The sequence below is a fragment of the Staurois parvus genome, unplaced genomic scaffold, assembly GCF_062004578.1.
Source record: "Staurois parvus isolate SC_StPar_1 unplaced genomic scaffold, SC_StPar_1.0 ptg000133l, whole genome shotgun sequence".
Taxonomy (NCBI): Eukaryota; Metazoa; Chordata; class Amphibia; order Anura; family Ranidae; genus Staurois; species Staurois parvus.
In genome coordinates this window covers 12,360,705-12,387,875 of record NW_028317929.1, presented here as the reverse complement: position 1 = coordinate 12,387,875, position 27,171 = coordinate 12,360,705, and the positions used below count along the sequence as shown (strand labels likewise).

Below are 27,171 nucleotides of genomic sequence, written 5' to 3'. Positions count from 1 at the left end.
AGGATAAGAGGCACTACTTGTGTATAACAGGGAGAAGAAGGTAGACAGGTATAAAATGATAAACATTTTACCTTGTATACAGTAAAGGAAGAGAAATTACTTAAAGAATTCTAAAACCCTTTAATTAGTAGGGGAAACAGAGTAAGAAAAACAAACTTCTTTACCCCAGAGGTGTAAAGTGAGAAGTAGAAGGGGCCTTGCGAAAAGGGAAAGGCCTCCTTCAGAAGGGCCTAGAGTCCTATGAGTAGACTGCAATTTCTAATATTGGTAGGCTGAGGAAGAATCCTCTACATACTAATCCAGAGTTTCATAAGCTAACATATATGCTATCTTTGTGGTCCCTGTAGAAAGTTTTGTGTACTATTTTGTTTACTATCTATCGCAGGTTAAATCCACTTGGAGACCTGAGGATACTGTTTACCATATACATGGGTCTTGGTGGTTCCTATAGAGGTCTATGTGTGGACACTCCCTTCTTTCACTGATTACAGGCTAAATCCATATTGAGACTTCCTTCATGTTTGGAATGTTTACATTTCTTGGATAACATCTATACAGTACCTTCAGATCTGTTATGTCACCCCAAAATGCTGATATCAGTCCATGCATGCAATTATTATCCCTGGAAGATTCTGCTAGTTAAGAGCCCTCTTGTGATCTTTGTCCTCTTTGACTTTTATCTGGAGGATCTATAAACATATTGTCCTTATGGATGAAGTGGATGGTATACCTTGAATTTAACTTGTGTCTTTGTCTATAATTTTGTAATAAAAAACTTTAAGAAGCTGGTTGCATAAGAGTCATATATAGGTTTTTTTCCATAAATTTGATATTTCATGGTAGCCCTATAAGGTAAACATGATAGAAGTGAGGTTTTGAAATGTAGATTTCTGCTCTGAGCTTCAGGAGTGTTTGATATGATCTTTATAATCTATCCTTCAGGGGTGTGAGCTTTGAGGTCTGTTCACAATTTTGGTTGCTCGCATAAAAGTATATTTTTTTTATCAGCATAGGCTACGTGTGATAACTTGTTCCTTTACCACACTTTATTCTCAAGACTTGTATGAGAAAGTATACATGTATTTGTGGTAAAAAAAAAAAATGGGGTAGTGTCCTGCTCCTTCTGCAGAAACATGCCAGAATCCTATCTAGCTAGGTAGTCTAGAAAACTGAATGCGCAAAACCTGCCAATCATCCTACAGCACAAACAAAAAAATAATCTGCGCCCTTAAACAAAATCTACAAACATAATTTGTAACTCTTCCATGTAAACTGTGTTTTGAACTATTTTGCAACTGCATTTTTTAAAAAACAAAAAAGTAAACAAATCAGAAAATGTTTTATTGATGCAAACTTGTAGAGGAATGTCAGAACCAGTTTTAAAAAAAGAGCTTCTCTCCTACTGCACATCTTGGGTTTGTTTTTAGATAGCCCTTTCATGTAAATAATGCTAACCATGCACATTTAATGAAGGCCAAATGCTTTATTACTTACTCATCAATGACAAGATCTGGAGCAAAATACAACACAGTCCCATTGGATTGTTTATAAGACCTCCATCCAAGGGCAAACACCATCAGAAACATCCATGAGTACTGCAGAAGGGTCATTTGGTCATCCAGGTGCAGATTTCTAAAGCCTGAAAATAAATAAACAGTGGTAAAAATGTGCTTCCAGGGACAAAGCATAAAAACATATTTCTTCTAACATAAGTTGAGCAAGACAATAACAAATACAAAGAATTGGGAATTTTATAAGACTCTATTCACGCTAGGGCGTTTCAAATTGCGGGTAGAAACGCGCTGTGAAAATGAGCAATTATTTCAATGGCACCTGAAAATGCGGGACGTTTTTGCTGCAATCACTGTGCGAACCTGCCAGAAATATATGTCCGTCTTCGTTCCTCCCTGACATGACAACACTAAAATCTTATGCATGTGGTGTCAACCTTGCCTGCTTCGCACACAGCGATAGCCCTCTGCTTATCCTCCCCTTCACCTTCCGCATTTCCATGACCCCTCCTTGGGCACAGGCAGAAAATACAGGAAGTGATCAGCTTACAAATTTCTGTCAAAATCAACCGATATTTTTTGGGCTTATCAAACAGATATAACAAAACATTTTAGTATTGTTTTATCAGGATTAAAAGGGAGCAAATAAAGTGCAAATATGGCTTCATATACATGTGTTTCTGGGGTGGTAAAAGCATGTGGCTGATCTGCGTTTTTATTGCCCCCAAACACTCCCTCTTATGCTTCAAAGGCATATGCAGCAGCAAAAATTATCACTATTGTTTTTTCTTATCAAACAGACATGCAGTAACTAAACACTTTAGTAATATTTTAGCAGACCAAAAAAGGAGCAAATAGTAAGGCCTCATTTACACTTGTGTTTGGGGGTCGGTAAAAACATGTGGCTGAGCTTCATTTTTACCACCATCCCTCCACTCCCCCTTATGCTGCAAAGGCAGATACGGCTGCAAAAATTATTCCTGCTGTCACAACCAATTCAACTGAAAGGGGGTTGCCCTGTAATTGAGTGCAACACATGCAGTTACTGCACTCTAGTGCAGGGTTTATTTATTACAGGTACTCATATAGCACCGTCAATTTACGCAGCGCCTTACATATATATTGTACATTCACATCAGTCCCTAACCCTCAAGGGGTGTACAATCTAAGGTCCCTAACTTACATTCATACATACACATACTAGGGCCAATATAGACAGGATCAAATTAACCTACCAGCATGTCTTTGGAGTTTGGGAGGAAACCGGAGTACGTGGAGGAAACCCATGCAGGCACAGGGAGAACATGCTAACTCCAGGCAGGTCGTGTCATGGTTGAGATTTGAACCAACGACCCTAGGGTTTAAGATTTTAAAACAGGCGGTGAGGAGGTCAGTGCTTCCTCATTGCCTATCAAATGCTCCATGAAGGCTGATCCAATTCTGAAATAATTCTGCCTTTATTCTAGTTTACTTTAACCACTTGCCCTCCATAAGATTTACCCCCCCTCATGACCAGGCCATTTGTTCACTTAAATAGAGCTTTCTTTTGGTCGTATTTGATCATCACTGTGTTTTTTTATTATATAAATGAAAAAAGACTGAAAATGAAAAAAAAACAATATTTTTTAATTTTTGCAATGAAATATAAATATATATTTATAAAATAAAATGTTGTCATAAATTTAGGCCAAAATGTATTCTGTTATGTATAGATATTTGAATTTTTTTTTTTAATACTAGCAATGACAGCAACTTATAATGGGACTGCGATAGCACAGCGGACATTCGGACACTGACACCGGGTGGGAACTGATTAACTGCCAGTGACATATCCAGTGACACTAATACAGTGATCCGTAATAATTAAAAGCACTGACACTAATAGGGACACTGGGCAGGAAGGGGTTAACATCTGGGGCGATCAAAGGATTAAAGTGGTTGTAAAGGCTCAAGCGTTTTTACCTTCATGCATTCTATGTATGAAGGTAAAAAAAACATTGTCTGTGCAGCAGCTCCCCTAGCCCCTCCTAATAATCACCTAAGCCCCTCTCGATCCAGTGATGTGCACTGGACTCTTGTAAACCCCAGGACTCCCTCTGCTCACTGGCTGAGACAGCAGCGGGAGCCACTGGCTCCCGCTGCTGTCAATCATAGTCAGTAAGCCAATGAGAAGAGAGAGGGGGCAGGGCCAAGCCCATTCACACACGGAGCAGCGGATGCACCGACAGGAGGGAGGAGCCAGGAGTACCGGTGGGGGACCTGAGAAGAGGAGGATCCGGGCTGCTCTGTGCAAAACCATTGCAGAGAGCAGATAAGTATGTGTTTAATTAAAAAAAATAAAACAAATTAAGCCTTTAATATCACCTTAAGTGTGAGTTAGGGAGTGATTTGGCTATTTTTTTGCAGTGTTTTACTAGGGGATGTGCTGATTTTTATCTCGCTGCAGAGAAATAAAAACCAGTTCATCCCTGCTGACAGGACAGAGATCTGTGTTGTTTACATGCACAGATCTCTATCCTGTCAGTTACTCCGTCGATAGCCAAGACCCGGCCATGAATTGCTGGCCAGGACCCAGTGATTGACATCTTTGGGAGCCAATGACAGCGCGGGTAGGATGGCACGTGCACACTCCCTTACTGGAAATGCAGAATCCCATATATGCGATTCTGCACAGAGTGGCCATCCTGTAGCAGTAAAACTGAAACAAGGCAGTTGGCAAGTAGCTAATACTTCTGTAAAGCAGCATGCAGACTGGGAAAGGGAATGTCAGCACTGTAAGCCTGTTAGGCCACATTCACATGAGTGGGCAGGAGGTAAAACCAGGCAGTTGAGCTGCGGTTTTACTGCCCTCCTTTTGTCCATCTGAACACAGACATCCAGCCATTTCCGGCTGCACACTCACTACAGCTGCAATGCTGAGCGACAAAAACTTAACCGTATGTTGCATTCGATGGGCATCACCGTTGCTGCACACAACCAATTCACGTCTTTGGGGCCAAGCCGCAACTGCCACGCATGCGGAGTGCAAAAAAATATAAAAAATAAAAATATAGAAAAGCATTCTCTGTGCATCATCTAAGCCAGTGATGGCGAACCCGTGGCACGCATGCCACAGCCGGCACGCCGAGCCTTATCTGTGGGCACGCCAGGAGAATACCGTATTTTTCGCTCCATAAGACGCACTTTTTTTCCCCCAAAAAAAGGGGGAAAATGTCAGTGCGTCTTATGGAGCGAATATAGAGCGGCCGGTCCGGTATTTCCACCGCCGTCATGTCAGAATACCGGGCCAGCCGCTCAGCTCTGCAGTGGGACCTTACCTGTCCCTCTATCCAGCGGCGCGCTGTCTTCCCGGCTTCTGTAGTGTGCGTGACAGCCTGGTCCCAAGTGCGCATGCGCAAGAAGCAGTGCTCTTTGTGAATGGTAAGGCGGTACCTGGGACACATGACAGATCCCAGAAGCCGCCGGACCAATCACAAAGCGCAGCGCTTCTCGCGCATGTGCACTGGGCATCCGGCTGTCCGACGAGCGCCCACACTACAGAACCCGGGAAGACAGCGCGCGGCTGGATAAAGGAACAGGTAAGATAAAAAAAAAAACTCTGCGGAAGTAAGAGCGGGTACCTGTCAAATTCAGGTACCCGCTCCCCCTCCCTCCCCAAAGGTCAGCAGTCATCTCCTGTACTGTCCGCAGTCTCTGGTCATCCCTGTGCTTTCCGCAGTCTCTGGTCATCCCTGTGCTGTCCGCAGTCTCTGGTCATCCCTGTGCTGTCCGCAGTCTCTGGTCATCCCTGTGCTGTCCGCAGTCTCTGGTCATCCCTGTGCTGTGTCTGCAGTCTCTGGTCATCCCTGTGCTGTGTCTGCAGTCTCTGGTCATCCCTGTGCTGTGTCTGCAGTCTCTGGTCATCCCTGTGCTGTGTCTGCAGTCTCTGGTCATCCCTGTGCTGTGTCTGCAGTCTCTGGTCATCCCTGTGCTGTGTCTGCAGTCTCTGGTCATCCCTGTGCTGTGTCTGCAGTCTCTGGTCATCCCTGTACTATGTCCGCAGTCTCTGGTCATCTCCTGTACTGTCCGCAGTCTCTGGTCATCCCCTGTACTGTCCGCAGTCTCTGGTCATCTCCTGTACTGTGTCCGCAGTCTCTGGTCATCTCCTGTACTGTGTCCGCAGTCTCTGGTCATCTCCTGTACTGTGTCTGCAGTCTCTGGTCATCCCTGTACTGTGTCTGCAGTCTCTGGTCATCCCTGTACTGTGTCCGCAGTCTCTGGTCATCCCTGTACTGTGTCTGCAGTCTCTGGTCATCCCTGTACTGTGTCTGCAGTCTCTGGTCATCCCTGTACTGTGTCTGCAGTCTCTGGTCATCCCTGTACTGTGTCTGCAGTCTCTGGTCATCCCCTGTACTGTGTCTGCAGTCTCTGGTCATCCCTGTACCGTGTCTGCAGTCTCTGGTCATCCCTGTACCGTGTCCGCAGTCTCTGGTCATCCCTGTACCGTGTCCGCAGTCTCTGGTCATCCCTGTGCTGTCCGCAGTCTCTGGTCATCCCTGTACTGTTAATTAGTTTGCACTACTGTACGAGTTGTTTTTTCTAAACCAAAAGCTCGATATTCAGGTTTCATTGCAGTGTTGGCACTTTGAAAGAAATAAGTTGGTTTTGGGTTGCAGTTTGGGCACTGGGGCTCAAAAAGGTTCGCCATCACTGATCTAAGCTAAGTTTGGAGCACAAGGCTCAGGGACCTGTGGTGCTAAGACCTGTCCAATGAAAGAACTCAACCAAACTGCACATCAGGGCTCTGGCTGTGATGTTTGGCAGGGGCTACCTGGATCACAAAACTGGCAAAAAGAATTAGAAATGTTTTCCCTGGAAAACAATTTACATACATGTATCCCAATTGTGCATTGCGCTGCTAGCTTGGAGATCCTTTTTTTTTTACAGGGTAAACTGAATAAATGTATATCGGTGAAGAGGCCCATAGTTCAATAAAGAAACTTTGCCTTATTTATGCTGATGACAAATTAATAGGCAGTTTTAGAAGATTTCTGTACTTCACCCCAAAAACTATTTTTTAGAAGATTTCCATAATTCTCACATAATTCACCCCAAAAACTACTTTGTAAGCTTTTGTGTGATAACAAATTCTACTACAGAGTTTAGTTTTATATTATATCAAAATGTAACAAACATTTTGTAAGACACAATGCTAGGTTATAATAAAGGGTTTCTGGAACATGAAACATTACCTGGAATTGCCTTTGCCCATTTTACTGCAGATACCACCTGGCGGCCCCCGAGCATATTCAGAGAAGACATAACACGCCACGCAGTCTCTGGCAAGCTGCTGTCATACCCCGAGTACAATACTTCTGGCTCAATGGCCTCCAATAAGGAGATCAAGGTGGGTGTAAGTTGTGCTACAGAGGCAGGGACAATGCTCTTTATTGAACTTTCAGGTAGCTCACGAACTGCTGGTATGTTAGGCTGCTGTATACCTTTTATCTTCTTCTTTGTTTTGCGTGCTGTAGAAAAAGAAAAAGATAATATATTTCAGTAAATATTTTTCATTCATTTATTGCCAGCATTTTTTCTTTTTCTGCTGTTTGTGCCCCAATTGGGGAGATTTCCAATATTTCCCATCCTGGTAACAGGGAGTCATTGGACAGGAATTTCAACAAAAATACTATTTGCGTACAGTGCTAAAATCTCTATCTCCTGGTGCTGGTAACTCCAGTATCTTTTCTTCTTTTGCTGTGCCACTGAGGAAGGAAGTAAGAAGAAATGTCAATAGTGGAGTCAAAAGCCTGCATAAAAATAGGATTTTTTTAAACTCACCACAAAATACCTTCCCCTGAGTTCACTAAAGGATACATCTGAACACAAGAACGTCTGAGAGATCCCATGGAACATCTGCTCATAATCTAGAAATCAGAGAACCACAGTTGTCTGTGCCAAGCCAGACCTAGAAGGCTCACCAGAATGTCCTCTCGAGCCCGTGGAACAAAAAAAGAAAAGGACTGCGAGGAGGAAAGACATCGCTTAAGGCACCAATCCCAAGAAGCTACTAAGGTCCAGTAAGCCATGAAAGTTGGAGACTAAAAGGTCCACACAAAACAGAGGTGGAAACAAAAAGAATATGTAAAGGTGAGGAAGAAATGGATCGCATGCAGAATTTATGGGCTCGGTAAAGACAGTTAAAGCCTGCAGAACAAAATGAGGTGGATACCCCCTTTGGACAGGACAGGAAGAAGTTGTAACAAGGTCCAGAAACCTTATGCTGAATATCCTCCTTTTTTGTGGGGGGCTTAAGTTCCACCAGCAAAATGTTATTAAAGTATATTATTGCTCATGCCTAAATCATGTGTAAGTTTTATTTTGCTACAGTCCAAACACGCAGCTTGGCCTATATAATGTATATGTTTTTCTCATATCCTGATGTAAGACTTGCTTACACATACTGTCCATATTATACAATTTTGTAACGTGTGGAGATGTGTTTATTTTATTGTTAAAAATTAAAACTAAATTATAAAAAACAGGGACAACAGAAAAAAAACAGGGAGGGGGCAGGTAGCAGAATCTTGGCAAGTTGACATCTGAGAGGCTTCTGAACGAGATGCAGGCAAGACTAACACACATTCCTCCACCCCCAAAAGGAGTGGGGTGTCCCTCAAAGCCACAGCAGACTGTTCACAGGCTAGGAAGACAAAGAAGTGGACCTCAGGCCTAATTTGATCATAGAAGATGAAAATGGGAGAAACAAGAACTCTTTTGCTTTAAAAAGGAAGCAGTCATCCCAGCTAGAGTAATTCTAACCCCACAGACATCATTAAGACAGGTGTCCGAAGCAACTCTGAGGAGACGTAGTCCCTCCTTCAAAGGCATGCACAAATAAATCTTATCCATGCTTGCTCCATGAGCCTACACTGTAACAAAAGGTACTCTGCCTGTTTGCTGAGAAAAACTCAGACAGGAGTAGGATAGAAGACATCTATCAACCCCCCTATGCAACAATGCACTGCTGTCGGCATGTGTTACAAGTACACAATAGAACGGGTCAAAATGAAGGAAAGCTGAATACCCACTTAGGAGTCCAGTCATTCCTTTAAAGTTGGTGAAACTAGTATCACAGTTGCAGCAGGAAAGGGCAGGACATGGAGGCAAAATGTTGAAGAAAAAAAGTTGTCAGAAGTCTTCCAGTCTTCAAGAGACCCCAGGGGTATCATGTTTCTTGATGGATAGACAGTAGTCTGAGGGTTTCTAAAGGTTCCTATGCAGACAGCAGCATTAGTAGAGCTACAGGATGCTCTACCATTGTGAAGAAGGGCATGCTGTAGCAATAAAAGCAGAAATAGGTGCTCCCAGACTGGGAGTTATGGCAAGTACCTTCTCAGGACCAACAACAGCCAGAAAGGAGTCAAAAGATCCTTCCAAAGACAGTCTCAGAAGATGAAGGCTCAGAGACTGCTAGGAGTACAGGTTGGTCACCTAAAGCTAGCAATGGTAACTAAGCAGTACACTAAGGGCTGATGTGGTCATATACAGCAAGCAAGAATGGGTATGTCATTAACCACACACCTGGAAAGTGGAGTGTAGTGTAAGTGAGATGCTAGCAAGCATTACATTACAGAGACCAAATGCACCATGCATACTCATCCAAAAGTGTGGAAGTGCATTGTTGCATTCCACCCTCACACTCGTAATCTTTAGCTGGCGAATGGGACCACAGTTCCTCCGTCACCTAGCTAACCAGCAATTGCAAGAGGAGCAACAAAAAGAACAGATGCCCATGTAAAAAAAAAAGAAAAAGAAATTGTCACAAAGTTGCAGCCTCCATTACTGGTCACCATGACTATGTGGTGCGTGTACCAACAGATCGATTCCTGGTATGGGTTAGACTCCTGCCACCCAGGAAATGAGCTGAAATGATCCCAAAATAAGGGGCCATAGGACACAATAATACTTCCTCAATTGACAGGGTAAGATGGGAGGAAGGTCCATGCTGCAAACAGGGGTCTAAAGGGATAAACAAACACGTAGCCATTAGCAGCAAAAACAGGCTTAACTTGTAGGGAAACCCAAAAGCTCCAATGTCAGTATAGTGATACTTCTGAAGTTGGCACTATGACCCAGTGGTCAGAGAGGAAGATCTCTACTGCGTCCTTCAATGAACTAAAGGGAAAACCCTGACGTCTTCTGTTCTGTATATAAAAAAAGCTCCAACAAGCATACTGTATGAGAACATTAACTCCAGAGTTGATTTTACGATCATTAACTGTAGAAACTCTTGTTACTAATTGAGCTGACAAGACTTCCAACTGAGCAAGATGATTCTTGTTTGTAAGCAGAGCTCATTAAGCAGATATTTCAATAAACACATACAACAGGGCTTACAGAGAGAAAATAATGCCTAAAGATGCTCTTTTTGACAGGCAGGACTCACATCACTTGTGTGTTGTGTTTATTATACATTGACATGCTATCAGAGTTCCCAGCTATAAGACCTATAAAATAAACAATAATGCACAAACAGACCTGGTGGTGTATTGGTGTACCTTTAGGGTTCATTCACACAGTTTGCCTTGGGCTCCACTGGGCAGCCTGGCCCAACACAGTCTCACCGCAAAGTATAGGCAAGTTGCCTAGATTCCTGTGGTACAGTGCATTCAGTTATATTATGCTCTAGGTGAGCCTGCTCTCAATGGATTGCTATATATGCCCCATATCTGGAAACCTAAAACTTTCAGTGTTAGGGATCACACTTATCAGGGGTGCCTTGACATGGCAGTGTCACTAACACATGTATACAACCACAATCTCTAGTTGAAGCAGTTTAGTCAGGTGATTTGCTGGCTAGCTTGATTTCAATGGACCTTTTTTTTTTAAATACTGAAGCCAGCCAGATTCAGCCAAGCAACTAATTTACTGTAAGATACCAACAACTCCATTCCCCCTGCTCCGCTCATGACAGGTCCCCCTTATTTTTAAACGTGCCTGTAGAGGTTAGCAAATGAAAAATTGTAGGAAGTAGGCCACTTCATTGTAGTTGAATACACTTAAAAAACAAAAAAAATAAAAATTTGGTGTTTTCTGTTAAAATTTCTCTTTGCGAAAAAATTCACACAGATTTAAACACGATTGAGAAATATAATGTGGTTCATAAACTACACACTTCAGCTTCTTCATACACGGATGTGCTTTGGATGTTTGCAATTCCATTTGCTGTTTCAGTGCATTTGAAAGCAACCTATTATTGACTATTAGGTATTTTTAGCACCATGGCTTGTTGCCACATCCATCAGTTAGTAACAGGAAATCAACACAGTGTAGGAAAATAGCCTGCTCCCCAGAGGGAAAACTTCCATGCAAGATACACACATATACTTATGCTAACTTAAACTGAAGTTGAGATCACTCATTTGGACACACACCTAAAAGGGTTCAACGTCTCTCTCTGAAGAGTTATCTATCCTTTGATGCTACAGGTCACATACTCTGAAATTTGTATTTTGTAAACATTTGAGATGATAGTATTAAAGCAGAACTTCAACCAAAACATTTTATAGTCTGGAACAAAAAAGGGAACAAGTTGAAACCACTGCCAGGTTTTATTGGCATCAGTCTTCCCACTGGGGAGGTTTCCTTTCATTTCACATTGTGTGACCAGGACAGAAAGCATGGAAAATCTCCCCAAATGGGACACCAACAGCAATACAAAACTTTTAATATCAGAATAGAGAAAATATGTAATTTTTGCACGGCCGCCGATTACTTTCACACTTTGCACCCTGGGCGTGAGGTTTCCTGGGAGGAGTCCATAGGAGGACCCAGCTGACCCACTGAGATGTGATATTTTCTCAAATGCATGATGGAATTATGCATCTGGTGAGTGTGTAACTCGCATATTTTATCACCAGAAGATGCACAGTGGATCACTCGAATAAGAGTTTCACATTATATAGACTATGTCACTTTATCATTAATAGTCACCATCTTGGATGTGCGTTTGCACTTTTGTCACTTTATTTTTCCTGATATGGGAAATATTGTAACTTCTTCTTATATATTCTTTTAAGAGTTTTGGTTGCTATCACTAGCAATTGATTGATATTTAATTATTTATTATTTTGATGTGGTTTTTAGCGCTTCACCTTTATTTATTATAGAAAATATATCATGGTTGGCGGTTTTATGTAATCTTCAGGCCTAAAATTATTTTTGAAACGTGTGCAAAAAACGCAAAAACAACTCTGACAGTGAAAGGGATAAAGTATAAGCCCTGCCCAACCCTTTCCTGATGAGCAGCCAATCGTTGTTCATTACACTGCAAGGTCTCTCCCCTCCCTGCTAGTCCCTGGGTGCGGTGCTGGAGACAGGCAGGGAGGGGAGGAGGAGATAAACAGTGCAATGGTAAAAATATTACACGTTTAAGTCGCCGTTTTGAGGGGGGAAAAAAATGCTAAAAACTGCAAACGCAAAAAAAGGCAAAAAAAGTGGCACAACACAGCTGACCGCTAATGCAAAAATGCTAAAAAAACACTGAAATACTCACGGTTTTAACATGACTTTACACAAGCGAACGTTACCAGCAATACTAAAATGCCCACTGTACATGGAGCTTTAGCTCCTGGTCACATCAAGCCCGACTTTAAAATCGTGCAACTTAAAGTGAAGTGGCACGATTTCAGAGTTGGGTGAACCACCGATCTCAGGCGCGGTTTGCAAGACATCGGACGCAGGACACAATTCACTAATCGGTATCTTACCGCATGCTAGTGTGTGGTAGGATACCGCATAGCATTTTTTAAAAAAAAGTTTGAATTCACTAAAAATGACTACTAAAATACGGCATGAGTAATTTTATCAAGGCATGCAGCATTTTAGTAGTGAAAAGCATGCGTTAATGTTTCAGCTGTCAGATGGGTTTCCCACTGACAGCTAAATGTAAAAGAAAGAATTATAAAAGAATTATTAAAAAAAAAAAACGGCGTGGGGTACCCCCCCCCCTCCATCCATACCAAGCCCTTCGGGTCTGGTTTGTATTTTGAGGGGAACCCCCACGTCAAAATTAAAAAAATGGCATGGGGTCCCCCCCCCCCAAATCCATACCAAACCCTTATCTGAGCATGCTGCCCGGCAGGTCAGGAAAGGGGGGGGGGACAAGTGAGTGCCCCCCTCCCGAACCATACCAGGGCATATGCCCTTAACATGGGGGGGTACTTTGGGGAAAGGGGGCTTATTCCCCACAACCCTGGGCTGTGGTTGTGGGGGTCTTTGGTCGGGGGGCTTATTGGAATCGGGAAGCCCCCTTTAGCAAGATCCAGGCCCCCCCTATAGGAATGAGTATAGGGTACATGGTACCGCTACCCAGTCAAAAAACAAACTGTAGTGTGCAAAAAGACAGGAGACAGTCTTTGACAAGTCCTTTATTAAAAGAAGAAAAATAAAAGAATGTCACCCAAAGTAGATCCAATGTCAATCACGATGCCAGCCACCACCTGAAAAAACCCCCCAAAAAAAACAAAAACCACAAGGCTCCACTCCCGACCGTCTGACTGTTCTACTGGCTTGACAGTTCTTAACTATGTAAGGGGTAGGGCCATCACATATGTAACCCCCACCCAAGTGTGACATCATTGACCCAGCATGACCCAGTCGATGATGTCACATGGGGGTGGGGTCACACAGGTGATGTCACCAGGTGGCCCCACCCCTTACATATTTATGAACTGTCAAGCCAGTGGAGCAGTCAGACGGTCGGGAGGGAAGCCTGTTTTTTTTTCTTGTTTCGCGATGGAGACGGGCATCATAATTGACGTTGAATCTACTTCAGGGGGCATTCTTTTATTTTTCTTCTTATAATAAAGGACTTGTCAAAGAATGTCTCCTGTCTTTTTTCATACTACAGTTGTATTTTGTAAATGGGTAGCGGTACCATGTAAAGGGGGCTTCCAGAGTTCAATAAGCCCCCTACCTGCAGACCCCCACAACCACAGCCCAGGGTTGTGAGGGAGAGCCCCCACCCCAAAGCACCCCCCATGTTGAAGGCATGTGGCCTGGTATGGTTCAGGAGGGGGGGGGCTAGCTCACCCCCCCCCTTTCCTGACCTGCCGGGCTGCATGCTTGGGGGGGGGGGCCTCCATGACATTTTTTTTTTTAAATTTTGGCGTGGGGGGTTCCCCTCAAAATCCATACCAGACCCGAAGGGCTTGGTATGGATGAAGGGGGGATCCCACGCCGGTTTTTAATTGCCGGCAATTCTTTCTTTTACATTCAGCTCATGCGGTATTTTAGTAGCGTTTTTCAGTGAATTCAAAAGTTTTTTTAAAAAAAGGCTATGTGGTATCCTACCGCATACTTGGATGCAGTAAGATACCGCTTACAGATGTCTGTGCATATCGCACCAAAAGTAGTGCATATACTACTTTAGAAATCAGTGTGGCTCCGACCAAGTCGGAACCACGCCGATATAACTGCTCTAATAGCGAACAATAGGGTGCGACTCGGCATATGATTTGCAAGTCGCAGGGCATGCAAGTCGTATGCTATGTTGCACCCGATGTGACCGGGGGCTTATCCTACAAAATAAACTTTTAAATATGCACCTAATTAAAACGAAAAAAGCATGCATTAAATAATAAAATTAAAACGTTTAGCTAACATGGCCCAAGGTTTACTAGTGCTGAAATCTGCAGACTAAAACAAGCACCTAGTGGGTCTGACAAAGAAGAACATTTTTAAAGTTAACATATCAAATAATATGCTTCAATACCTAAAAATAAACTACAGCAGTTACTAAAATAAAGATGTTGGTTTTGGTGTAAAACACAGCCTGCCTCTGAACTATTCCTAAGTCTATCCTTGCTGAAGCAGAAGTTCTCAGTTATATTAGTGCTGTACATCACAGAATATTCTGCAACCTGGGGATGGAGAGCAATGCAGCTGCTACTCTGGTTAAATGGATCCCTAAGGATCAGCAATTCTGTACAGTATTCTGTCAATCGATGCTTCTAATTTACCAGAAATCAATTGTGAATTAATTTGTTTTTCTAAGTAATGTAGGTACGCAGATCTTAAAGAGTCCATGTATTATCTTAGCATTCTGTGTGTTAAAAATAAGTAAACAGAAAGAACTGGTGCAATTACATTAACTATTTTGTTTATTTAACTTACAACACTCCATGTAGCAGGTGCTTTAGTTTGCGGAGAAATCACTTTGAAAAACACCCCCTAGCATTTCAGACGGTGGCCATTTTGAGTAAGGGCAGACGATTCATGTAGCATTTACTTCCTACAATCCAGGTGTCCCTAGCTCAGGCATGCAAGACCCCTGGGATGTATGACATAATTTGCCTAGGCCTGGAAACCAGGAAGTAACTACAGAAATGTACAAAAAAAGGTTAAAATAAATAAATATGATATACTTTCCTATCGATTTACTAATGCTAGCAGCATAGGTATTGAAAAGAGTCCATGTTGATTGAGAGAGTAAAGTATCATTAAAAAAAACAGCTATATAATGTCACACATTTTTTGTTTTTTCTTCATTAAGGTTTGTCCATTCCTTAATAAAGGAAAAATCCTTTATTGTAAGGCAGTCAGATAAGCACAAGTCATGCTCAAAGTGCATGTTTTTACCTAATTTAGCCAGTAAAGCCCCTTCAAGAAACCATATTGCTTCTAGTTTCCTTCCTGACAGCCCAAACTTAGGGGAAGAGACGTCTTCTCTGATTACAGGGCTAAACCCCACCTCTGGCATTAAGCTATACCCACCTATAACCCCTCTACCCAATAACAGAACATTAAGTGGGGTGCTTTCATTGGACAGGCAATAACTGGGAATATGGACAACATCACAGAAATCAAGGCTTTAGTGGTAAATTTAAACCAGGATCAGAGGGCCAAAGATGATATTATTTTGGCGGACAAATCTAAAATCAGGTACCTTCTAGTGCTGGCTCTTACACAGGACTTTTCTTGTTAAATGTCTTTATTGAACTGTCATAGTGGGTTACAATAACAGATTATGTGCATTAGAAGTATCTCAGATATACAATGTACTGGGTGGACACTGTATACTATTATGTGTGCATGCACATGGGAATTTAATAAAGTAATGCAAACCTAAGATGGAAGGTGGTGGAGAGGATGAGGAAAGATTATTGATGAAAAGAGGGGGAAAGGTATAGATTGGTAGGGGGGTATAGGTGGCAGAGGAGAGGAGGGTATTAGATGGATGAGGTAATCTCGGGGGGGCAAGGCATTGGAGGGCCACAACTGGGCACAGGACACTGGGATACATTCAAGAAGTGAGGATGGCTATATCAGGGTTTCATAGGGGTGTAATCAAAGCCGGGGGGGGGTGGACTTCCCTTTCCAGGGTTGCCACACTTTGGGGAACTTATCGATCTTATCTGCCAATGTGGCTTAGTATTTATTTTTTTTCTTTGTGGATCATAACTTGTCTATATTTAGTTTTAGTTATAGAGTCTGGGTCTCTTCCAGACCTTGGTCATGGTTTGTTTGTTTCTTACAAATGACTTTGTAAATATAACGTTGCAGACTGGGTTGTTTTTAAATAGCATGTGCAAACCTCGCAGTGGTTGAAATAAAGCCTTAGGTCACACTTGGCAGTCGGGGAAATCACGCACATTCCCGTAGTGCTTGATCATGCATCCTTCTTGTAGGCATGCTATGGTGCCATTCATTCCTAATAGCTTCCAAAAGCACCTTGCTATCACACATGCGTTGTACTGTGCAAAAAGGCAAGGTAATAAAGCACCATATGTTTTGGTGAGGTGCGTTTTAGATAAAAAGCTGCACATGCTCCTTTGGTGCAATTGCCAGTCATTAGGCAGCCCAATGAAATGGATATACTGTCTAAAAGCACTGCACACACACGTGTGTGGACCCAGGTTAAAACATCATACGATACTAAACGTTTTCAAAAGGAAGGCAAATCAGGGGACACATTATGGGGTTGATTTACTAAAACTGGAAAGTGCAAAACCTGGGGCAGCACTGCATGGAAACCAATCCGCTTCCAGGTTTTAATTGAGAAAGCTGAAGTTAGAAGCAGGGGTGGACTGACAACTCATGGGGCCCCCTGGGAAATAGGGGATCATGGGGCCCCTTTGTCCTTGCCCACACTCAAACCACACCCAAAAAAGCCTATTAAAAAGGTACCAGGTGCATCTCATGGGGCCCCCTACTGACCCCAGGCCCTCTGGCAGTGCCTGAGTTCCCAAATGGTCAGTCCGCCCCTGGTTAGAAGCTGCCATACACAGCTGCACCAAATTTTGCACTCTCCAGTTTTAGTATACACTCACTGGCCACTTTATTAGGTACACATGTTCAATTACTTGGTAACACAAATTGCTAATCAATCACATGGCAGCAACTCGATACATTTAGGCATCTAGATGTGGTGAAGACAATTTGCTGAAGTTCAAACCGAGCATCAGAATGAGGAAGAAAGGAGATTTAAGTGACTTTGAATGTGGTATGGTTGTTGGTGCCAGACAGGCTGGTCGGAGTATTTAAAAAACTGCTGATCTACATGGATTTTCACACACAACCATCTCTAGGCTTTACAGAGAATGGTCCAAAAAAGAGAAAATATCCAGTGAGCAGCAGTTGTATAGACGAAAATGCCTTGTTGATGCCAGAAGTCAGAGGAGAATGGACAGACTGGTTGCTGTGACATTCAGATGTAGGGTCAGAATTTGGCATAAACAACATGAAAGTATAGATCCATCCAGCCCTGTATCAACAGTTCAGGCTGGTGGTGGTAGTGTAATTGTGTGGGTGATATTTTTTTTGGTACTAGCAAGGTGTACCTGATAAAGTGGCCAGTGAGTGAATATGTAAGAAGCGAGAAGATCTTTGCAAAACTCATACCCTGAAATTCAAAAAGACTGATTTTGCGAAAGTGTCTCTCATGCATTCTATAAGTGGTGAAGAATGCGCCAAACTAATCTATCTGTCTAATACTTGTACTTGAATTTCACTCATGTAGTGCCAGTTTTAGAATGCACTTAAATCTGTCTGAGCCAGTTTTTCTGTCCGCCAAAAGAGAATTGGTCTTAATTAGCTTCACTTTTACATTTGGCGCATTCAACTACCTGAATTTGGTGCACAAGTTGCTGTCAGAACCAGAAGTGTTGCAAATGCTTCATGAATTTGGCGAAATACATTAGCAAGAGGGATGAACGCCACAAAGGTGGCGCAGCAGCTTTGTTGAATTCTCCCCCATAGTGTTTGGGAGCATACAGCTACAAGGGACATTGGAAAACACAGCAAAAAGGTACAATGTTGCTTGTTTTTCTTGTTGATGCAGTGACAGCTGCAGAATAATAAAAAAAAAGTAGCAAGATCTAGCATACATATTCTAGCTGTGAATGTGTGAACACAGTTCTTTAAGTCACTTGTGATTCAAATAACTGGTATCCCCTAGTATCCAGTTCTGATCTGTCAACAACTGGCTGAGAAATGTTCTTGCAGCAAAATGACATGGTAATCAGAATTCTTTCCTGCAAATTCTCTTGAAACCTCCTTCACCCTGCTGTTATGCAAGGCTGAAAAAAAAACAACAAAAAAACATGAGCAGTGGCAAGGAATATGCATACAAAAGTATCACACTGTCACACAACATCTGATATCAGGGCTCCAATGGAATGTGGCACATAACACCAAAGCGCCCAGTGTGATCACTTTCATAATGCTGTGACATATTCTACTACAACACTAACAGTAAAGGTTTACTTTACTTTTGGTAGTTTCAGAATTCTAAAATGAAATTCCATTTGTTTTTACTTCTGCAAGGGTTTTAGTATCTACTGTGCTTTTGGAGAGAATTTAAAGAAGATGAGTGACATTCAGCTTGCTAAAGCACTGCAAATTATCAACAATTGATGCTTGTACGCTGGCTGTACACACATATGTGACCACTGGGTATAAACAACGAGCGGTTGCATATATGCGTCAATAGGGAATGGTGTTCTGTGCTAAGAGCGCGCTCCCTGCACAGTAACTAAAAAGTCACTGGAAGCTTTTGATGAATCAAGAGCTTCCGATTATGTGAATGCTGTGACAGCCCATCAAAGTGGTCACATGATCGGAATCCCTGTCTCCACCTCCTGGCACTGAAGAGTCTCCTTAAAAGCTGGGGGAAAGGGGTTGAACAAATTGCCTACTTCACCTTTCCTTCTTACATCTCAGTGCTGCTAAACTCCTGTAGCCACAAACTACATACATGCATTCTAGTAATGGCTCCATAGCATTTCTCAGGTGATAAAAGTGGACCGTGCCTATGTAATGTGTACGGAAATGGCCAAACAGCAGAGCACAAATGAGAGATAATGTTCTATCACCCTATAAAAGTAAGTGCCAGAACAAGGTCCTTTATGGCAGTATCACCAGCTATTGTTTATTAATCTGCAGATAAAAATAACTTATTTAAATGACATTAAAGTATAGCTAAAAGCAAAACTTTTTTTAAAGTTTTGAACAGAGTAGAGAGGGATTAGAAGGCTTGCCAATTGTTATTGCTGTCTGTGCCCCGGTTAAGCAGATTCACCCTCTCCATTTGTCCTGTTTAACAATATCATTGACAGTGAAAGTAAAAGAAAATCTAAAATTTTGTGTTGTTCCCTGAAAAGTAATAGAGTAGAACCTGGGGGCCTCCAAGGAATTCCCATAATCTGCAGGGATTTCCTCTCACGTCCTGTATGGCTATGTGACAGGAAGTGAAGGGGGACACCGCAATGGGACACATACGACAAAAAAAAATCTCATAACCCTCACTTGCTCTATTCAAAATGAAAAAAAACGTTGTGGAAACAGGTGTATGGGCAGTTCCACCTGTATGCACAGCATCTCAGCCCGGAGCTTAGAGGCTGCTGACACCCCTATACCACACGGATCACAGGAAGGATGGTTGGTACTCGGGATGGCATCCAAAAATAATCTTCCTTTATTGAAAAAAAAATGTACAAATGCTGTAAAAATGCCAATGCATTTTGGCCATCGGGATTAATCATGGCTAGCCTGACGGCTGAAACGCATTGACGTTGTTGCAGCCTTTGTACATACTTTTTGAATAAAGGAAGATTATTTTTGGTTGCCATCCCAAGTGCTGACATCCTTCCTGTGAAAAAAAAGATATAAGATGTTAGTAGCTTAAAGTGTTACTAAACCTAGGACCCTGCATTCACTAGATCTGGTCTTCCACAGTGCACAGAACATGGAAATGCAAATTATTTTAGTAAATATAAACCGCTAAATACCCTTTTTCATCATTAGCATATAGCAGTCTTGTGACTTCTATCAGTGTCCAACTGAGTACTGGTTGTTAAAGCTTGTAGGAAGAGTTTTCATTCTGCTCTGACTGTCCTATGAGGCTGCATAACCCCTGACCCTCTGTCTAGACAGTGCTGATTGGCCCTGTGCTGATCACATGCACCGTCCCAAAGAAAAAAAATGGTCTAGTAATACACACTAAACTGAGCATGTGCACAGTGAATCCTAGAGCTCTGTACTACCAGCAGATGGATTGGATACAGTAGAAGATGGGGAGGATCAGAGAAGTCAGGATCAAACAGCCTTTTTACACAATACAGAGGATTATCCCCTTAGGTTCCACAGTGAGTATAACAAGCATGCTTTACTACATATAGACTGATTTACTTTTGTGGGTTTAGTAACACTTTAATAACGATTCTCCAATGGATTGCTGACATTTTTCAAAACGAGAGGCAAACAAAAGGATCTGCTGGCAGCACTTTAGTCATATTTTAGTAGTTTTGCATCTAAAAACAGAAATATATGCCCCGTGGTTCTTTGCTGATCACAGGGCATCAGGAATGTGATTGTAGCAAGCTAAAAGAAAAAATTAAATGCTGGTGAAATAAATATTCCTATGTCCTGTTTGCATTAAATTTTCTTTTACAGTTAGTTTAATTGCACTTGGTTCTCAACACAGGCAAGGTAAAGAGACAGCTCTGGAAACTTAGGCTACATGTACACTGGAACTGTTGTAGACGTCAACCCTACTGGCAGCAGAAAAACGCTAAGCGTGGCAAAAATGCATGTAAACGCGGTGCCGCATTTAGCTTTTGGCCATTTATTCATTTCACTGGCCCCTTGCCATTGCCATTGAAATGAATAAATGCCTAAGTGCTAAACACAACTAGTGCTTAGCCACTTTTACATGCATTTTTGGCACATTTGGTGTTTTCTACTGAACGCAATTCTTCTGATGTCAGAAGCCCCAGCCCAGCAGATTTGTAGCTGCCACTCAAGTGGCATTCTATATCATTCCCCTTTGGTCCACCCCCCAGCAGCTAGGTAACGGTAGGTGGGAGGAGGAGGAGCAAGGAGTTGTGCCGGTGTTGAGTAGATCAACACTCCCAGAAAAGGAAAAGGCTATGATGTGCAAGGAGTTGAGGGAGCTGAGTCAGGGAAATGACTAGTCATTTTTCTAGCAAGTTCAAAGGCACTTTGCAAATGTGAAAAAGCAAGAATACTTATACATGCTTTTTACCTGCTATTCATTAAAATAGGCAGTAGGGTATGAAATAATAAAGTAAGAGACTAGGGATAAGCCACAGGTCTATAACACTGTGGCAACATACAAAGACTAACTACCTCTATAAAATGAACAATGAACAGAGATCCACTTCTTGTTATTTAGGACTTAATCGTGGTGGAGTGCTTGACCCAAGTTTGGTAGAGGTTTGGAATTGCTCAACCAATTGCTATAGAATAGGGGCTCTCTCAACCAATAAAGCTACAGTAAATTGGGGCAGGCTAATCTGACTCAAAAATTCCCTAGGAAAAATTCTGACGTTCAGGAAGATATACCACTTCATACAGAACCCAGAAATTGAAAACGGTGTCTCAATCTGAATACAAGGGCGTAGAGTATGATAAGAAGGAGCCAAGAGTGGGTAGGGAACACAATGGGCCCCCTGCTCGACTGGCAAAGTATCTTACTACTAGTGGCAGCATGACATCATTTTGTTGCTGTACACTACAGATTGTCTGTTTTTCATTGATCACAGCATGAATATATGCAACGTATTAGTTCTCAATTTGAGTAAATAAAAAGTATATTGTACATTAAAAAAAATGGGCATTATGATGACCCCCCCCCCATTGCCAGGGAACGTCAGGCAGAATAGGCTTTCTACTGAGAGATGTCGGCAGAGTTTTACTTGCCTATCTCAGACTTACCAAGCAAATGAGAGCACTAATAAGAAACATACCATGGATTTCTGAATTCTGTCATGTATGAGGGACTGTTAGGGTGTGCTGGCAGCATAAACCGTCTCTTTTATACACAGTATAGTTGTTTCTCTGAAAACAGTGGGGGGGACAGCATGGATTCCTAATCACAGGCGTTCTTCCTATAAGTGTATTTAAAATGGAACTTTACCCATAACAACTTGATCAAAATAATGTTTTTTAGCAAGGAAAATACAGTCCACATTAATAATTATGCTACCAAAATTAGTGTGTGCTGTAAATTGCCTGGAGCATTGTTCCGGTTTCTTCTTATTGAAGACTGCTATTTGGCAGAAGACCAGAGCTCCTGAACAGCAGTAAATTTTTAGGCTGTCAGCAGATCAGCTGCTACATTTTCAGCACAGTGCCGAAAGATAGAGCGCAACTAAGCATGTGCAGAGCAGGGTGAGACAGTGTATTGTCCTTCCAAATGCACTTTGCTGCATACACCAGTTATAGCTTGGGGTGGTTGCCACTTTCTTGTACAGTTGGACAATTTGGGTGCAGGGACGCACAGGATGCCTTCGCTGACATTGTGCTCTTGCTGGGCGTCACATGCGTCCCTGTGCCTTTAAGGAGGAGTGCGCAAACTCCAGGCACACCTGTCCCTAATCTATCCATTATTATATGTGCTCCTTCTATGAAGTCTCTGGAAATTTAGGGTTAGGACCACAGTATATACAGAGGTCTCTTGGCACAGGCATTGTGGCTTATGCATATATTTGCAAATGTGTGCCAACAAAACCCTCTGTTTTTAACGCAAACTGTTAGACAGGGCTAACTTGGTTGTTTTGCAGCCTGGTCGGTAAGTATGCAGGGAAATCTTGTGTTTGTTTATGCTGTGCACCTTGCTTTATAGATTGGGGTGGTTACCACTTTCTTGTACAGTGAGATAGTGTATTACTGGATTTTAGACAATATTGGCATTTATTTTTAATGCTTTACATAGCTATACCTGTAAGGGGGGCCAGCGTGACATAATCCAGCAGGACTTAATTTTCTGACTTAAGTTCCCTTTAAACCCAAGGACAACCTTTTTATATAGCGTAGCTTACAAGCCCTTAGATTTTTTTTTTTTTTAATGTTTTTCTCTTTATTTTGACTTGGGGATTCTGCCAGTAACACGCTTCCTATCCTAGGGAGATGCTCACTCACTGTTTCACATCTCTAGAGGAGCAGCACTGTTACATTAACATGGAACTACAACCATTCTCTCTCTATTCTTCTCCATAATAAAGGGGGAAGGCGTTTTGTAGTCCAGAGAGAGAACTCAGCCATGTCTGAAAATGTTTGAGATTTCAGTGCAGCTCTGTCGGCTCATAACAGGAAGTTATAAGCTCACTGGATTTCTGGAAGGATTCTTTATGGTATATCTAACAGACCAAAAATGAGCAACTAAAAGAAGTTCATCGTTAGGATTTACCTACATGTTAAGGACAGTGACTGGAGACTGTATGGCATTCCTTTAAAATTATGTGGCCAAATGCAAATCCAGAACTTCTGGTTTAATGCTCAGACACATCATAAAATTGGGAGCCATTTATCCAACTGGCATACAGCTGTTGCAGACTTGGTAGATTCAATAAATGCAATTACTTAATTGCCTAACAAAGAAAGAGAGTTATTATTGACATAACGGTTTTTTGAATTTTGGAAGGGGTGTGGAAGGGTTATAACCTTGCTTTTGTTGTGTCCCCATGAAATCTCCCCATAGAGGACAACAGGAAATAAAAGAAAACCTCACTAATGTCAGGATGTTTGCCACTGGAATATTTCCACTCACCTCATATCCTAGAGACACCTGTCACATTGTTTATTTCAACTCACTTACTAGCCCGTGACAGTGATCAACAGGGCAGACACTAAGCGTGAATCTCCCCAGAGGGGACACAGATGGCATTTAACATCTGATAAAATTCTAATCCTCTCCACTCTATGTAAAAAAAGAAAAAATATTATAGCTGGCAATCCACTTAAAACAAAATCAGTTTTTATGTATCGCAAGTACTGACACTGCATTTATTGTGCAACCTGGAAAAAAAAATCTATATACATAAAGTAGCTTTCTGAAAAACCTATCATTCCCTCAGCCATAATTAATCACAACCAGCGAAACAAATGTTGGCTTCTCTGCTTTCCTTGAAACAGTCAATAACATAACCAAAACCAAATGTCTGCAGGAATCTACATTTTATTGCAAAAAAGGCGATTAAAGAGCCTTATCTGATTTAATCTTCTCTGCTGTAAATGTTCCATACAATCCATGAAAAGGGAGGAATGTCAGCGCATACAGTATTCGCGTCTCTACCTTCTGGAGCTGGAAATACTGTACATATTTAATTTGGAAAACAGAACTGCTTTTCATCAGTGCCAGAGGGGGATGATACAGTAAGGCTGATATTTACTTTGGAAGAGACATGGAGAAGCAGTTTCCATGCACAGGCTTTACCCTAAAATCCTCACACCAGATAGAGCACATATACTGCTGTGGGGATCTTGTTGATGCCAACTTCAGGCCAATCCAACACATTTCAAGGGGGAAAAAAATTATGTAATCCTTTTCCATAAATTCTAGTTCTCCCTCTTGGACTATCAGAAACTCGACACAGCTGAACACCATACAGCGAAATAAAGAACGCTTGCATTCCAGATATGACCGTGACGCTGTACAATGTGCAACCTGCGTTTTGCTGTTTAGAAAATCCTCTCCAGGCCAGTAAATTGTCTAAAGATGGACACACACATTACAATTTGATTGTACAGTATAAAAAAAAGGGCCACCACAGGATAATGTCACAATATGCTAGTATGTATCGCATACTAACACATTATGACAGACTTACCTTAAAAAAAAGCCCTCTGCTGGCACCCCTGCTGGGGCTTCCACCTTCACCCAGTCTTCCTTCTGGGTTCATGGGCTTTGGCCGTTTGAGTGTAAGTACATGGGAGTCATGGCCATGACACAGAGCTCGTTCATTCAGAGAGCAGTGCGCATGCGCTGCAGACATCACTGGCTACTAGTAAAGTAAACCTCTTCTAAACGGGATAAGTTTAGGAAATATTTACTGTACCTACAGGGTAAGCTTTATTATAAATGTACCTGTATGTATAAATCAGAAAGCGGACTTTACTACTAATTTAAATTAAAAAGTATCTCCAAAACATTTTTTTTTCATTTTAAGATAATGTCTGCAGTGCATAAGTACAGCACCTTTTTGTTTGTTTAATTTTACCTTAATTTGCTACAACAGCAGAAATTTTTTTTATCTGCTAATCTTGATATTTTTCACCAATCCCGGTCATCCAATGGTTTTACAATTCAGTCATACAAGACAGTTTGTATGAGCGTTATGATAGATAGGAGCATATTTTAGGGGTTCATAGAGGTGATGTAAAACAGCTAATTCATCCATGTTAACAACACATAGCACATGGCTATACATAATCTTATCTAGTTCAGTGCCCTGGGTGTCTTGAATCACCCAGCACTCTAATATGCATACATCAATCCTGATTTCTGGGTTGACCATCTGTTCCTCTGTAATTTCTTTCACAGTGATTCTAAAGGAAAAAAAATATTTTAATAAAAGTACCAAACAGGTTATACTTTCCTGCTCTGTGCAATGGTTTTGCACAGAGCAGCCCCAATTCTCCTCTTCTAGGGTCACCCGCCAGCAGTCCTGGCTCCTCCCTCATGCTGAGTGCCCCCATAGCAAGGCACTTGTGCACGCTGGTTCGTGAGCCCGCCCTCTCCTCATATGCTCACTGTTGCTGTATCGAAGCCAAAGAAGAGAAGGAGAGACCCAGGACAGCCTCTGTTCTTGTGCACATCATCTGAATTGAGATGGAGCTCAGGTAAGTATAAGGGGGATTGTGGGGGGAAAATTGGCTGTAGAAGGTCTTTTACCTTAATACATACAATGCATTAAGGTAAAAAATCTTGAGACTATAGAACCACTTTCAGGTTCATTACTAACCTATGACTAGGGTAGTGTCATAGTAGTAGTGAGGACTGCAGAATGGAATGGGTGAGGCTAGTTGCTAAACCCAGGGACCTGGGCTGATATCGGCATGTTAGTAACCTGACCCGATGTGCAAATGTTTGTCTTCTACTACCATCTAGGATTAACTCATTTTATACTTGTTGCTTTAACATTTTGACTATGTGAATCTTGCAAAGTCAACAAAAAGCTACTATAGCTTGAGCCAATGGCACCAAAGCTAGGTTCACAATGCTATGATCTGACTTTGATCCGACTTTCAGTGTGATTATGTAGTGCAACTTGGAGCCTACTTTGAAGTGGTTTTCATATTCATTGGGGGCAAAATTGTGTTGGAATTGCACCAAAGTAGTACAGGAACCTTTCCCAAGTTGCATTGATGTGAACGGGTACCATTAAAAACAAAGTGATTTCCATTGTCATGGTACTCTGTGCGACTCAAGTAGCATCTGAAATTGCTCTAGTGTAAACAGAGGCTAAGAAAAGTATGAACCAGTAGGACACAAAGAAGAATTGAAAAGCTTGTACAGTTTTAGGACCTGTTTACACTAGTGCCTTGCGGTAAGACATGCACATTTAGGCATTATGCGCACTAGCATTTATATTTTTTAATAAAAAAAACGCTGGATGAAAAATGCTGGTAATAGCATTTGTTAGTAGCCTCTAGGGTTTAGGAGCATTAACATTTTAATAATGTTTTTATAGTACATGTAAAGGGGAAAAAATAGCTAGAAAAAAGCTGTTAGTAGCGTTTTAGTATCGCTTAGGAGCATTTAGCGTTTTTTTCTACTGGAAAAATGCTCCAAAAAAACTCTACAAAAACTAACTTTTAGACACTGAAGCTCAAAATAAAAAGTGTGCATAGACAGAATAATACTATTTAGCTTCTAGGAGCTTAAACAAAAGCTAGTGTGCATGGAACCTAACAGTACATGCAAATTAACAGTAATCGCCACTGTCTTCCGGGTCCTGTGCTGAGCAGCTGCCCTGCTGTACAGTAACCACAGCAGATCACTCACTCAGCACAGGTGGCATTTATAGAAAGCCTTGCATTTATCTCAATGAATGCAAGATGTTCTCTGATTGGACGAGGTGGAGAGATTTAAAAACACTTTAACTCTTTTTCTTTTGCCAGTGTCTAACCTCCTGGTGGTGGCAGTATAATCCTGTTTAAGAATTTCTAAATTCCTCATGGTCAATAAAGAAAAGACCTTTATCACGTCCATCTGGTTATGTTTGGCACAAAGAATGATCATATGCTTATGGCTCACTTCTACTTCTGCACTTAATAAGTCACGTATTAGAAGAAACATTTAAAACTACACTTCTAACACACTCTTGGAAGCATTTTTGCATACATATGTTAACCGAAAGTCAATTTTTTTTTT

At 41.8% G+C, this 27,171-nt stretch overlaps 1 protein-coding gene across 2 annotated transcripts in view; it reads right to left on the bottom strand.

Moving 5' to 3' along the window:
• Window positions 1–27,171, bottom strand: part of NR3C1 (nuclear receptor subfamily 3 group C member 1) — a 239,869-nt gene that overhangs the window by 22,518 nt on the left and 190,180 nt on the right. For both annotated transcript variants that reach the window (XM_089673025.1, XM_089673026.1), the window contains exons 5-6: window positions 6,743–7,018; window positions 1,495–1,639 (exon numbers count right to left, since the gene is read on the bottom strand). In XM_089673025.1, the coding sequence (XP_089529151.1) occupies window positions 1,495–1,639; window positions 6,743–7,018 (421 nt within the window). The remainder of the gene's footprint in view (window positions 1–1,494; window positions 1,640–6,742; window positions 7,019–27,171) is intronic.